The sequence below is a fragment of the Dromiciops gliroides genome, chromosome 4 (genome assembly GCF_019393635.1).
Source record: "Dromiciops gliroides isolate mDroGli1 chromosome 4, mDroGli1.pri, whole genome shotgun sequence".
NCBI lineage: Eukaryota > Metazoa > Chordata > Mammalia > Microbiotheria > Microbiotheriidae > Dromiciops > Dromiciops gliroides.
In genome coordinates, this window is record NC_057864.1 from 160,110,114 (window position 1) to 160,123,018 (window position 12,905).

The window sequence follows — 12,905 nt, forward strand, 5'->3', positions numbered from 1 at the left end:
ATTCTGGAATCTTAGAATATTGACAGAGGGGTCTGATAAATCCAACCTTGTGGCTCCTTTAAGAAAGAGGTGCCTCTGCGCAGGGCCCAATGGGCATCTCTAGGAGACCAGTGAATCGATGGGTACAAAAGCTGTACCCCAAATTCATGGCTGGCAAAGAGACCCCTTTGTGGGCAAGGCAGCAGAGCAAGGGTCAGGAAGTGGCTCAGAGTGTGGGTGGCTTTCTCCTGGGCCTCATCCTGGCTACAATCTATGGGCTTCTGGGTCTGTTGGTGCAGGGACACAGTCCTTGGACCTGCCTGGTGGGCACTCTCTCTCTTGCTATCTTCTTAGGCCTAGGTATGGGATTTTCCCACTCTGTTCGCATCACTGTCCTGCTGCTGCTGCCTCAGGCCTTCTCCAGTGAGTCCAGGGTCATCGTCCAGGGTCATCGGGTGAGGAGGGAACAGAGAGAGAGAAGCCAGATTGTTAGTGCAGAGAAGAGAAAAGGGGGCTGGGAGAACACATTGATAAAAGAGACATGGGCTAGAGAAGTATCAAGACTGGGAGAAGCCTAGGGGGTAGGAGAGAAAGAATCACCGCAAAGAGGGTCAGGACACTGGCATCAAGGGAGCAGCCATAGGAACAATGGGGGAGAGAGGTGAACAGTAATTATGATAAAGTGCTGGGGATACAAATAGGAAATAGAGATGACAGTCCCTGACCTCAAGAAGCTTATGTATTAATTGGGGAAACAGCACATATTGGGAAGTGATGATTAGGGAAAGGAAAGTCACAAAGAGGTCAAGTCAAGAAATAGGGCATCTCATTAATAGACCTTCTCCAGATACAAAAGTAGGGACGGTTTGGTTGAGTTCTTAAGAAAAAAAGGCAAAAAAGGAATGGGAGAGGGAAGCTCTGGACCCCTAGGCAGAAAGTGGCTGAGGTGTTGAGGATGAAGGTTAGATCTTGGGGTGCAGATGAGGAAGAATAGATCTTGGGGTACAGATGACAAAGGTTGGATTTGGGGATAAAGATGAGGAAGGCAGGATATGCAGAGCAGGGTGGCTGAGCTCTTCACAGGAGTAGCCTTTGGTGGTCTGGGGAATAAAACCACATCAGCACCTAGAGGATCATGGTATAAAAATAGCCCCAGTCCAATATAGGTCACATTGGAATGGGCTCTTTAAGAAATGAAAGAGTTGGGGTTGGGGTTGGGGTCTGAGCAGGAATGGGGGCGATACCCCAGTTAGGAGTCTGAGGGATCATTTTCTCCACCAGGACAAGGCCGGACACTGCTGCTGATTGCAGCCTTTGGGCTAGTTATGCAGGGCCCCTGTGCGAACATTATCCGAAACTTTGGTAGGGCAAGTGATTCTGTGGCTTGTGGGGCAGAGCTGGCCCTTAACCAGAGTGCAGAAGTGCTTCAGCGGGCCAGGCAGCCCCTAATCAGTAAGAATTCCATCCCTTCCTGCCACCCTCTTCTCTTCCTTCTCCAGGGTTATTGTCTTTTTCCTGTTCTCACCCCCCCCACACTTCAATATCCCCATGTCCTGGATATCTGGCATCATGGTTTCTACTTTATATTGAGGGGTCTTGGAAAGGAGAGTGGCCTAGTGGTCTCATGAAGAGAATTTGGAACCAGATGATATAGATTCAAATGCTCATTTTATTCTTTTTTTTTTTTTTTAGTGAGGCAATTGGGGTTAAGCGACTTGCCCAGGGTCACACAGCTAGTAAGTGTTAAGTGTCTGAGGCCGGATTTGAACTCAGGTCCTCCTGACCCCAGGGCCGGTGCTCTATCCACTGTGCCACCTAGCTGCCCCTCAAATGCTCATTTTACAACCTATGTGACCTTGGACAAATTACTTCTCTCTTGGCCTCAGTTTCCTCATCTGTAAAATGAGGGATTCAAACTCTCAGGCCTCTTCCAGGCCTCTTCCATCCTAAGATCCCATGGAACCCCTATATCCTCTCCTGTCCTTCCATCCTCCCACTCCCATTTCTGCAATGCTTTCAGATTTACAAAGTTCTTTCTTCATAACTGCCCTGGAAAAGAGGTAGTGCAAATATCAGTTATAACTAGCTTGGGAAGATGGGCAGGAGACTGTGCTTCCTCCCCACAGCATCTGAACTCACTTCCTTTACAGAACTCTCTCAGTTGGCTAATCCTGTGGCCCTGAAGGAACTTGAGTCACATTCCCTTCTGTTCCATTGCCCCAGGGCCCTCCTTCCTCCCTAATCCCCTACATGGGCAGTCCCCTTTCCCAAAATGACCTCACTCAGGTTGGAATACCCTCTGTGTCACCACAGCCATGGGAAAATAAGATGTCTACTTTGGGCTCTGGTGAGAATTTACATTATACTCATTTTAAAGGTGCTTTAGGAAGTTAAGCAATCATACTCTTTTGTTGTTGTTGTTGTTGTTGTTTTTTTTTGCGGGGCAATGGGGGTTAAGTGACTTGCCCAGGGTCACACAGCTAGTAAGTGTCAAGTGTCTGAGACCGGATTTGAACTCAGGTACTCCTGAATCTAGGGCTGGTGCTTTATCCACTGCGCCACCTAGCCGCCCCCGATCATACTCTGTTAGCATATTTAGGAAGTCTGGATTTGAACTCAAGCCCTCTGAACCTAATGTTCCTTTCCGAATACCAAAGGGTAGACCATGTTCCCAGGGTCTGGGCTGGTCTCCTCTGTACCCCAGTGGTCAGGGTTCAGATCTCTGGGAAGACTTTCCCCACCCCCACCTCCCTTTATCCCCTGCTCTTTCTTACTAGGTGCCCTGAAAAAGATCAAGGCCATTGCAGGAAAGGCCAAGGAGGTAGCTGACCGGATCCGGAAATTCTTCCGTTCTATCATGGATGGTGTGAAGCATGTGGGTCAGTTCCTTTGTCAACACTATGTTCTTTTCATAGCAAAAAAAGTGGAGTGGGGGCAGCGAGATGGCCCTGGATTCAGGAGGACCTGAGTTCAAATTTGGCCTCAGGCATTTGACACTAGTTGTGTGACCCTGGGAAAGTCGCTTAATCCTCATTGCCTGGCCAAAAAAAAGAAAAGAAAAGAAAAAGCGGAGTGAAAGTCCCTCATCCTCTCATCCCCTAACTCTTTTACCTGGTGTGTTCCTCTTTGGGCTGGGCCACTCTTTCAACAGTTTCTCTTCTATTCTACTTGACTGACCAAACCAGGAGATGAGATCCAGAAATCTGGGAGCCTCAAGCTCTTCCTTAGCCCAAACTGGGTTGCCCTACTTTGAGGAAGAGGACTGTCAACCATGCCCATTGTACCAGCCCCCAGCCCCAGTACATTCCTGGGAAGCCAGAACTGTTAGGAGGCAGCACAGTAGCCCTGGCTATTCCTATTCCCTCCAGGAGAAGAAAGAGAGGGAAAGGAAGAGGAGAGGAGGGAAAAAAAATATAGGCACTTTGCTAAGCACTTTGCAAATATCATCTCACTTGATCCTCACAACAACTCTGAGAGGTAGGGGTTACTGTGATCCCCATTTTGCAGTTAAGGGAAACTGAAGCAGACAGAGGTTAAGTTACTTGTCCAGGGTCACAGTAAGCGTCTGAGGCTGGAATTGAACTCACATCTTCCTGACCCAAGTCCTGCACTCTTTGGCCACCTAGCTGACCACTTACCCCTCTACTTTCCCTTGTTTTCTGGATCCACCCCATCAGTTAAGGAAGAGGATTAATTATAGGAGAAGTAGGTTCTATGTGAGAGAGAGAAAATGTATGAGAGGATAGCGTCTATCCATCCATCCATCCATCCATCCATCCATCCATCCATCCATTCATCCATTCATCCATTCATTTATCTATCTATCCATTTATGTTTTCGGCAAGTATTTATTGGATGCTCATTCTGTCCACCCCTCCCCCCACTTCTCCCAGTCAGGGCCCTGCGGAATGTGTGGTACTGGCTTCTGCATATTGGGGACGTGTGCAATTCTGAGCTGGGCTCGCCCTATGGGAAATGCTCTAGGATCTTTGACAATGCCAAGGATCAATGCATGAAGGTGGTGCCTCAGTTCTACCACCTCTGCTACATCCTCATGCCTTTCAAGCTGCTACTCTGTGGTCTGGCCAGTGGTGAGGATGGGCCCGCTGTAGAGGTGGTTGGGGAAATCACTGTGGTTAGGGGGTTTGGGGGCGGGAGCAGGTGGTTAGGGTGGGGAAGAGACAATGAGAAAAGGATGTCAGATGGAGCTAGCTGGGACTTGGGTACAATGGGGAGGGCATAAAACCAAAGAAGGGAGGACTAGAGTAGTCAGGAAATGCCAATGGAGGTGAAGAGTGACAAACAACAGTCATTGGAGGATATAGCTGATCCTGGAAGATAAGTGACCCTGTCACTCAGTTCCTCCCTCTTATTTTGCCATCCTCTCACTCCTCTACCACTCCCAGTGGCCGAGCTGTTCTGCGTCATCCCCCACTACATACAGCCATTCTTGCGGACCACCATTGGCACCCGTGAGTCACCTACCCTGTCCTATTTCCTCTCCAGAGGGGCTCCCCAATTCTCACTAAACTAATCTCTTCAGGTGTGTCAGTCATTATTGTGAGGGCTGCTTCTCAATTCCTGTGGCTCCTCTTCCTCTTCTTCACATTCCATACTGGTGCAAATCACTGTGACACATTCTAACACAAAATACCTTAATGTGCTTTATCTCCCATGGAAGGCAAGAACTCCTTAAAGGCAAAAGGCTTCATTTTATTTATCTTTGTGGCTCAGCATGTCCTCCTTTGCCTTCTACCCCATCACAGTGCCGGGCACCTAGCAGACCCTTGAAGTATGAATGAATGAATGAATGAATAAATACATCCTCCCACCCACTTGGGGTTTTTGTACTCATGGATGTGACTGACATTTTCCATACCTGATTCTTCCTTCCCCATGGGGTCACACCCTTGACCTGACTCTGCTCACTTCTTATTCCTACTACCTCCTCCAGCGGTAATTCGATTGATTAACCGTGTACGTAAAGAGTTTGAGTTCAACGTCACAGCCTCCCATCACTTCAGAGTGAATCTCAACTCTTCCCGAAGCCTGGCTCAGGTGGCGTTTGACCTTCGAGAGGCTGTCAACTTGAGGCTCCATCCGATCAGGGAGACCCTGGCTCTGCTTAGCCACACCACTCCGCTACTGTTAATTTTTCTCTACCTCCAGTAAGGGGTGGGGAGATGTGGAAGGCAGGGGAGCTGGGAGTAGGGAGCGAGGATTTCAAAGTCTCAGAGGCCTTGGAGTGAGAGGGGCATCTGATATTTCTTAGAAGGGATTGTTTCCAGGTTGATGCTGACCAATCCAAAGCTAGGACTAGGGGCAGAGATAGTATGAACCTGCTGGTGGTACAGCTTGGTTGTTTTTTTCTTCCTTTATTTTTTGGTTTCATTAATGCTTTGTTTAGACATTTCCCAATATCTCCTCTCAGTGAAACTTCTCTAACAAAGAAAAACTGTTTATGGGAAGCAATCAACTGAAGAACGCTGTATGACAGTAGTAGTAATAATAATAACAAGAATAACAAGAAGTAGCAATTATATAGCAACTACTATATGCCAGATACTGCTAAATGCCTTACTAATATTATCTCTTTTGATCCTCACAATAACCTGGGAAGTAGGTACTATTATTATCCCAATTTTACAATTGAGGAAACTATGGCAAATTGGGGTTAACTGACTTGCCCAAGGTTACACAGTTAAGATATATCTGAGGCTGAATATGAACTCAGATCTTTCTGACTCTAGGCCTAGCACTCAATCCTTAGCACCAACTAGCTGCTTCCTGCAGTACCTCTGACAATGTATGTCATATTCTGTGCTGGTTGTATCCCACATTTTTATGGAGAGGAGTATCTCAAAAGGATAGTGGTTGGGTGGCAAAGGGCCCAGCTTTCAAACTTGCCAAGTGTTGTACAAACTTCTAGGGTGGGCAGTCTCAGCTCTGGACCTGTCTTAGGAATTAGGCTTTGAAGGGCTCTGAGACCTTGCTCACCTCTCCTCCAGAGCTCTCTTCTACCGATACTATTACCTGACTCGGGACAACTTTGACAACATCTACATAACCAACCGCTTCATGCGTATGGATGCCCTCCGGATCCAAGCTGGTCTACCTTCAGTCCTGCCCCTGAGCTCCAGGGAATGCACCCGATACATCCGGCCAGGTGATTGGAACAGAAATTTCTTAAAGACAGTGTTAGGAGGTGTCTGAGGAAGGGTCAAAAGGTAGCTGAGAAGGGGTAGGAATGCTAGGACCCTGTGCCACGGAGGTCTAGTTACTTACTATCAGTATTGGCCACACTGTTTGTTGGCAGGCCTCTGTCTTCAAGGTTAGGAAAAGACTTAGATGGAGAAGGAGATTCATCTTGTGAGGCCAAACATCCCTCCCGTTTCCAATTAGCACTGCCTCAAGGACATGGATGAAGAGAGAGGGAAGGTCCAATGATTTATCCAGACAAAACTCTACACATCAGGATTGGAGGCATGGAGAGGGATGGGAGGGACATCAGAGGATAATTGGTTACTCTAGGAAGGCTTCCTGGACCAGATCATGAACCAGGGATGGGAAGGAGGAAGGATGTCTAAGGGGGCAGAGGGACTTGGGGGGGAGAATGAATGGTTCCTTTGGGGATGGGAGACAAAGACTGGTTTCATCTAGCTAGCTAGAGTGGAGAAGTAGAGTTGGAGATTCTAGGAAGATAAGGCTTGTGTGAGCATCATCACCATCATCACTTAAACTCTTAGTGCCCTTAGCAAGTCTCTATAACTAAAGATTGCAGAGAAGGTGAAGACCAGCCTTGGTAGAAGGAATTTTCCTCTTCTGAGAGTCCTTTTTGTCAATGAAATTGCAGACCCAGTCCTCAAACATAATCATCACCATCATCACCAGTGAACTAATTTATTTGGAGCTCTTTGCAAATTTTAATGTACTATGCAAATGTAAAAATATAATAATAGGGCAGCTAGGTGGCGCAGTGGATAGAGCACCGGCCCTGGAGTCAGGAGGACCTGAGTTCAAATCCGGCCTCAGACACTTAACACTTACTAGCTGTGTGACCCTGGGCAAGTCACTTAACCCCAATTGCCTCACTAAAAATATATATATATATGTTAATATTATATTAATATATATGTTAATATTTATATAACACGTTCATGGAAAGGGGGTGGGATTCTATACATTTGACAAAAGGGACCCCTTGTGGCTGTGCATTTTTTGGCAAGGCATTCCCTGACCCCCTGTTTTTACCATTCAGGATTATTTCCCACATTTTCTACATAAGAAGACTGAGGCCTATTTAGGTTGCCACATATGACTAAATACAATGGAGTGTTGCTGTTGTTGAGTTGTTTCAGTTATGTCTGACTCCTCAATGGACCATTTGGAGTTTTCTTGGCAAAGATACTGTTGCCAATCCCTTCTCCAGCTCATTTGACAGATGAAGAAACAGAGGCAAGCAGGGTTAAGTGGCTTGCCGAGGGTCACACAGCTAGTTAGTGTCTGAGATGGGATTCAAACTCAGGTCTGCCTGATTCCAGGTTAGGCGCTCTATCTATTGTACCACCTTGCTGCCCATGACTGAGTAGGACTCTTCTTTCTTGGTCAACAGGATCATGGCATAGGGTAGAGGTAGGGGGAATCCCATAAGGGAAGGGACTCTTTTATTTATTCACCAGCCCACTTCATGGGCACCACCTCCACGTAGCACCTCTGGCTGTGCTGTCTTGGGTGCCAGACTTCCTCTCCCCTAGACTCTTCTTCATTGCAGGTTCCCTCTACCTGTCTAGGATGGAGCGGATGCATTACACCTTGGCAATCTTCACCCTAATCCGACATCTGCTGGTGGTGTTGCTGCTAGTGGTACTGGACTATGCCATCTTCTGGCTGCTGGACCTGGCTCGCTATTGGCTGCAGGGGGAGATTGTGGCTCGGAGTGAGAGCACCCCTCTTGTCAGCCCTCCTCCTCCTTCATTTGCCTTCCTCTGAAGCCTCTGACCCAACCCTTTTACTTTCTTCTGATCCAATTCTCACTCTCCATTCCCTTCTCTTAAACTTCCAACCAATTCTTACCTCTTATCCTGGATCAAAGGACAGTGAGATTTGAGCTGGAAGGGATGTTACATATATATCTTTCAGTCCAACCCCTGCCCCCATCTCCCATGTAACAGCAATCATCCCTTCAACCCTCTGGGCCAGCAGGGGTTTTACATGCATTGAGGAAACAGATTCATTTAAGATGCCACCTCTGTAGGACTTCAAACCCAGATTTTCTCACTCCAAATCCAGTTCCCATTTAATAATAATAATGATAATAGCATTTATATCATGCTTTAAGTTTTGCAAAAGCCCTTAAAATATCTCATTTGATCCTCACAACAATTGTGGGAGGTGGTATTATTATTATTCCCCTCATTTTATAGGTAGAAAATTAAGGCAGACAAAAGTTAAATGGCTTGCCCAGGGTCACACAACTAGTAAGTATCTGAGACAAGATTTGAATTTGGGTTTTCCTAGTTCCAAGTCAAATCCAGTGCTCTTAACCACCACACCACCCAGTTGCCTTTTCGATCTGGTTATTTGGGCTGACATGAGTTGAACATAGATTCTACTATCTGCTTGCTTTGACCTAGGCATGGTGCTGTACCCACTTAGAATTGGTTTGGGGTGAGGGTGCTAAGGCTCTGGGCAAAGTATGTGTGTGTGTGTCTGTGTATGTCCAAAGTGAGAAAGTAAGGCTCTGGACCTCTTCCTGCCTAGAGGATCTAAGGGCCTCCCTATCCTCAATGGATACATTTCCCAGCTATAAAAGTAACCCTCCCAAGAAGGACAAGCTGAGATGGGATGATTTCACTGTCCCTATCCTGTCCCCTGTGTTCCCAGATCCTGTGTTGGTATCGGTGACTGTACAGGGGACAGGCTATGTGGGACAGATCTACCGTGACCTGGTGTCAGTGTTTGACATCCTTCAGCAGGGAAATATCACAATCCTATCCCGGCGCTGCCTTCTCCGTACATCAGAACCCAACTACAAAAGCTACATACTCATTGGTAACTATTTACAGGGCACTGGGAGGGACTCACAGAGGGTGCTAGGAGATTTAATCTACATTGGAAGGTAGAGTTTAAAAAAGTGGGCTAAATGACAAAACCTCAAAGTAGATCTGAAATAGTTGAATGTACAGACCCAAAGACTAGTAGTGACAGTCTGTCAACTAGAAGGGAGGTCTCTAGTGGAGTACTCAAGGATCTGTCCTTTGCCTACTTTTGATGTTTTTCTTTTTCTTTTTTTTAATATTCACTTGAATAATGGCATGAGTAGCATGCTAATAAAATTCATAGATGACACAAAACTAAGGAGGATAGTTCGCAAGACAGATAGTTGAAGCCATCCAAAAAGATCACTACAGATTAATGTGGTAGACCAAACCGAGGAAGATGCAATACAATAGGGACAAATGTAAAGTCCATCACTCGTATTCAAAAAGTCAATGGCACAGAGACAGGATAGTGGAGACACAAACATACTTAATTTCATGTGGAAGAAAATCAGGAGTTTTTTAGTGGAATGCAAGCTCATTTATGAATCTATGATGTTGGGGACACAGAAAAGAGAAAAAAACACACCAATTTTAGGCTACATTGATAGCGACATGAGAAACAATGTGTTTTAGTGGGTAGATGGTGCTGGCCTTAAAGTCAGAAAGACCTGGGTTTAAGTACTGGCTCCAACATAGACTCACTGTGTGATCATGGCCAAATCACTTAAACTTAGAAATGACAAGACCTGTGTCTCCTCCCTACTTTACCCAGCTGTTGTAAGGATCAATTGAGATAACGTGAAATGTTTTATAATTAAAAGATGTTATAGAGGATACTAGGGCAGCTAGGTGGCCCAGTGTCAGGCTTGGAGTCAGGAAGACCTGAGTTCAAATGCTAACTCTGGCATATACTTTCCCCCCAAGTCACTAACCCTCTCAATGGCTTAGGTGGCCCCAAGACTTACAAGTTACCCAGGAAGGGGTTATTTGCTTTAAGGGAAGGAATTCCCTCATTTGGAATTCCCTATACCTGTGAAATCCCAAGTTTGGTCCAAAAAAGAAAGTAAATATTAGCTATTATTATAATGATTATCAAGGGTATGAAATTGTTGAGGGGATGGAAGAAGGAACCTGTGATTTGGGAGTCATCTCATTGGGAACTAATGTCTCTCTGCCTTTCCTCACCAGGACTCAGGCAGTGGGGAGAGGTAGGGCAGTCCCGGATGGGTCTTGTATTTCTTCTCCGGTGACATCTCCATTCCCCACAGGTGTCATGTATGGCCTGTGTTTCTTTGTTACCCTCTTTGGCTCTTACATTGGACGGATGAGTCGGTTCATCTGTGCTTCCTACTACCCATCCCGGGAGCAGGTGATGGGCTTAAGTCTCAATGGATGGGGTGGAGGGAGGGCAGCTGTCCTATTTCAAGCAACAGTGGTTTACTGGTCAGAAGTAGGCAGGAGTTTGGGAAACTCAAAGTCCTTACCTCCATTTTTGAGTGCCCATGGCTCCATGATTCTCTGTAGACCTTCCCCAGGGCAAATACAGAAAGAAACCTCTCAGCAAAGGGGCTCTTAGGATTATAGTGGCCTTGGGCTGGGTTACCTTAGGTGGGGGCCTCCATATAATCATACACTTTTACAGCTGGAATATCAGGGGTTTGGTAATTCCCTTTGTGTCCCCTCCCTCCCAATTATCTTTGCCTAGCCATGTGCAGGGGAAACTCTTCCCTTTGGATTTTGGTAGAAATCTGTTCATTGTTGGACCTCAAAACAGTGAGCACTGTCCCCAACATCCCATCCAGGAACGAATCTCCTTCCTATACAACAACCTTTTGACCCGCCGATCCTACTTGGCCACTTCGCTGGTCAGTGCCGTGAGCCGTCGGGCAGCTGACCAGGGGCACACCAACATTCTTCTTGTGCTTGCTGCCAAGTGAGTTTTCTCTCTACCCTTTCTCCCTGAAGGGAAAGTTCAACGGAAGATAATCTAGGGGTCAGAGTGGAAATTTACTCCTAAATTGAATGTGCAAAATACTTATGCAAAGTATCTCAGGATTTATGGGATTCTCAAGTGGGATGGAAGGTGGAAATGGGACCAGAGAAAGAGGAATAGCATTAGACAGTAGGAAGGCCTTCCTAATAGTCAAAATAGTGAAAAGGGAAAAAGTACTGAGAGAAAAAAAGGACAGTTCCTATTATCATCAGAGTTTTAAGATGAATTGGAGGAGGGAATGATGTACCCAAAACCCTCCTGCAGGTGGCCCCGCCTGATACCACTGATCAATCTCCTGGGACTACATGAGACCTACTGTCTGGGCTGTGGGAGGCCTCAAAATGAACATGAGATGGAAGACTTTGTTTCCTGTAGCACCCCAGGTTGCAAAGGTAGGCCTACCAGTAATCTCCAGAGTCTTGCTCTGGAGGTGCCAGTCAGCACCGTACCATGGAAAGCTCTGGGTTTGGCATTTGAAAGGTTAGGTTCCAATTGCATTTGTCACTCTGAAACCTAGGGAGTCACTTAGCTTCCCTTGGCCTCAGTTTCCTTTCTCTGTCAAATGAAGGGGGTGGGCTGACTGGCTTCTCAGGTCTTTTCCAATTTTAAATCTATAATTCTATTTCATTTGCATAAACAATCAATTGTGGTCTATAATTTACATAAGCTTTGCATAGGTTTTACATTGGGATCCAATGTTATCTCAATGCATGGACTCATTTGCATATGGACATGGTTATTTGCATATGCATTTGGTGATTTGCATAAAACAGCCAGAAATTTGTGAATTTGGGCCTAATTTGCATTGCATCCTTTCTGCAATTTGCATATAGTTCTATTATTGCATAGCATTCCATCATTTGCAGCCCAGGGAGGTGGTGGAGGGCCAGGAAGAGCTCCAGGAAAGTGTGGGGGGGGGGAGAGAAGAGAGGGAAGGGGTAGCTATGCCAAGTGTCCCAAAGTCATTATTCCCTGGACTCCACCTCCCAGGCCTCTTCTGCAGGTCCTGCTTCCGACTCCTGGATAACACCTGCTCAGTGTGTGCGGCCCCTCTGACTCCCCAAGGGGACCTGGATCTGGAGCTGTGAGTTCTCAAGGACACAGCTAGGCATGGGGGTTGGTTCCAGAGGGGAGGAAACCAGGAGGTGTATCGGGTATGAGTGGAGGGGAATTCACTTGTCTAGGAAGATTCAGAAACAACCTCCAGGCCCCTAAATTCTCAGGTTTCCTCCAGGGACTCCAGTGATGATGAGCGCCCCCGCCTGTGGCTGGCTTCAGTCAAAAGCTTGAACAAGGAGAGGCGAAGGTGGTTTGAGAAAAAGCTCAAGGCTACCTTGGGGAAGGCCAGGTTCGAGAAGCTATCACTCCTCTCTAACCAAGATTCAACCTGTAGCTCAAGGTGAGAGAAGAGCCGAGAGGGAGGAGGGACGGGAGGAAGAGTGATGGGGGAGGAAGTCCCGCTTCCTCAAACACATTTTCTCTCCTTCCCAGCAAAGAAGCCGATTCTGGCTGTGACAAGCAGATGAAAGAGGATGGGGTCCGAGGGGATGAAGCGGAAGACAGGAAAGAGAATGAAGATGAACCCAATCCAGCCCCACAGTCTACCTCCACGAAGTCTCCTGTCCATATCACCATCCCCCCTCCTCCCCGCCTCCCCAAGAAATAGCTACTGACCCCTCTGGTTCCCAACCCCTCCATCCCCGTACTCTTCTCCCAGTCTCCCGACCCGTAATTAAAGAAGGAAAGAGTCCAACACAACTGCGAATCTTAAATTATTATTATTTTCTTTCTGTTGCTTACACCCGAGGGGAGGGAAAGGGAATGGGGCAGGAGAGGGGAAACTGCCCCCCCCAACCCTAAGGCACTGACTGGAAAAGCCAAGGGAATGGGGA

General features: G+C 46.8%; 1 protein-coding gene across 1 annotated transcript; it reads left to right on the forward strand.

The window, feature by feature from the left end:
* Positions 1–131: 131 nt before the first annotated feature.
* DCST2 (DC-STAMP domain containing 2) lies at positions 132–12,700 on the forward strand. The gene is made up of 15 exons (XM_043963813.1): positions 132–402; positions 1,261–1,431; positions 2,757–2,858; positions 3,873–4,070; positions 4,386–4,451; positions 4,934–5,147; positions 5,988–6,145; positions 7,751–7,915; positions 8,863–9,030; positions 10,289–10,389; positions 10,823–10,953; positions 11,278–11,405; positions 12,004–12,097; positions 12,248–12,412; positions 12,505–12,700. The coding sequence occupies exons 1-15, from the start codon at positions 147–149 to the stop codon at positions 12,677–12,679; spliced, it is 2,292 nt and encodes a 763-aa protein (XP_043819748.1). The 5' UTR covers positions 132–146; the 3' UTR covers positions 12,680–12,700.
* Positions 12,701–12,905: the final 205 nt, after the last annotated feature.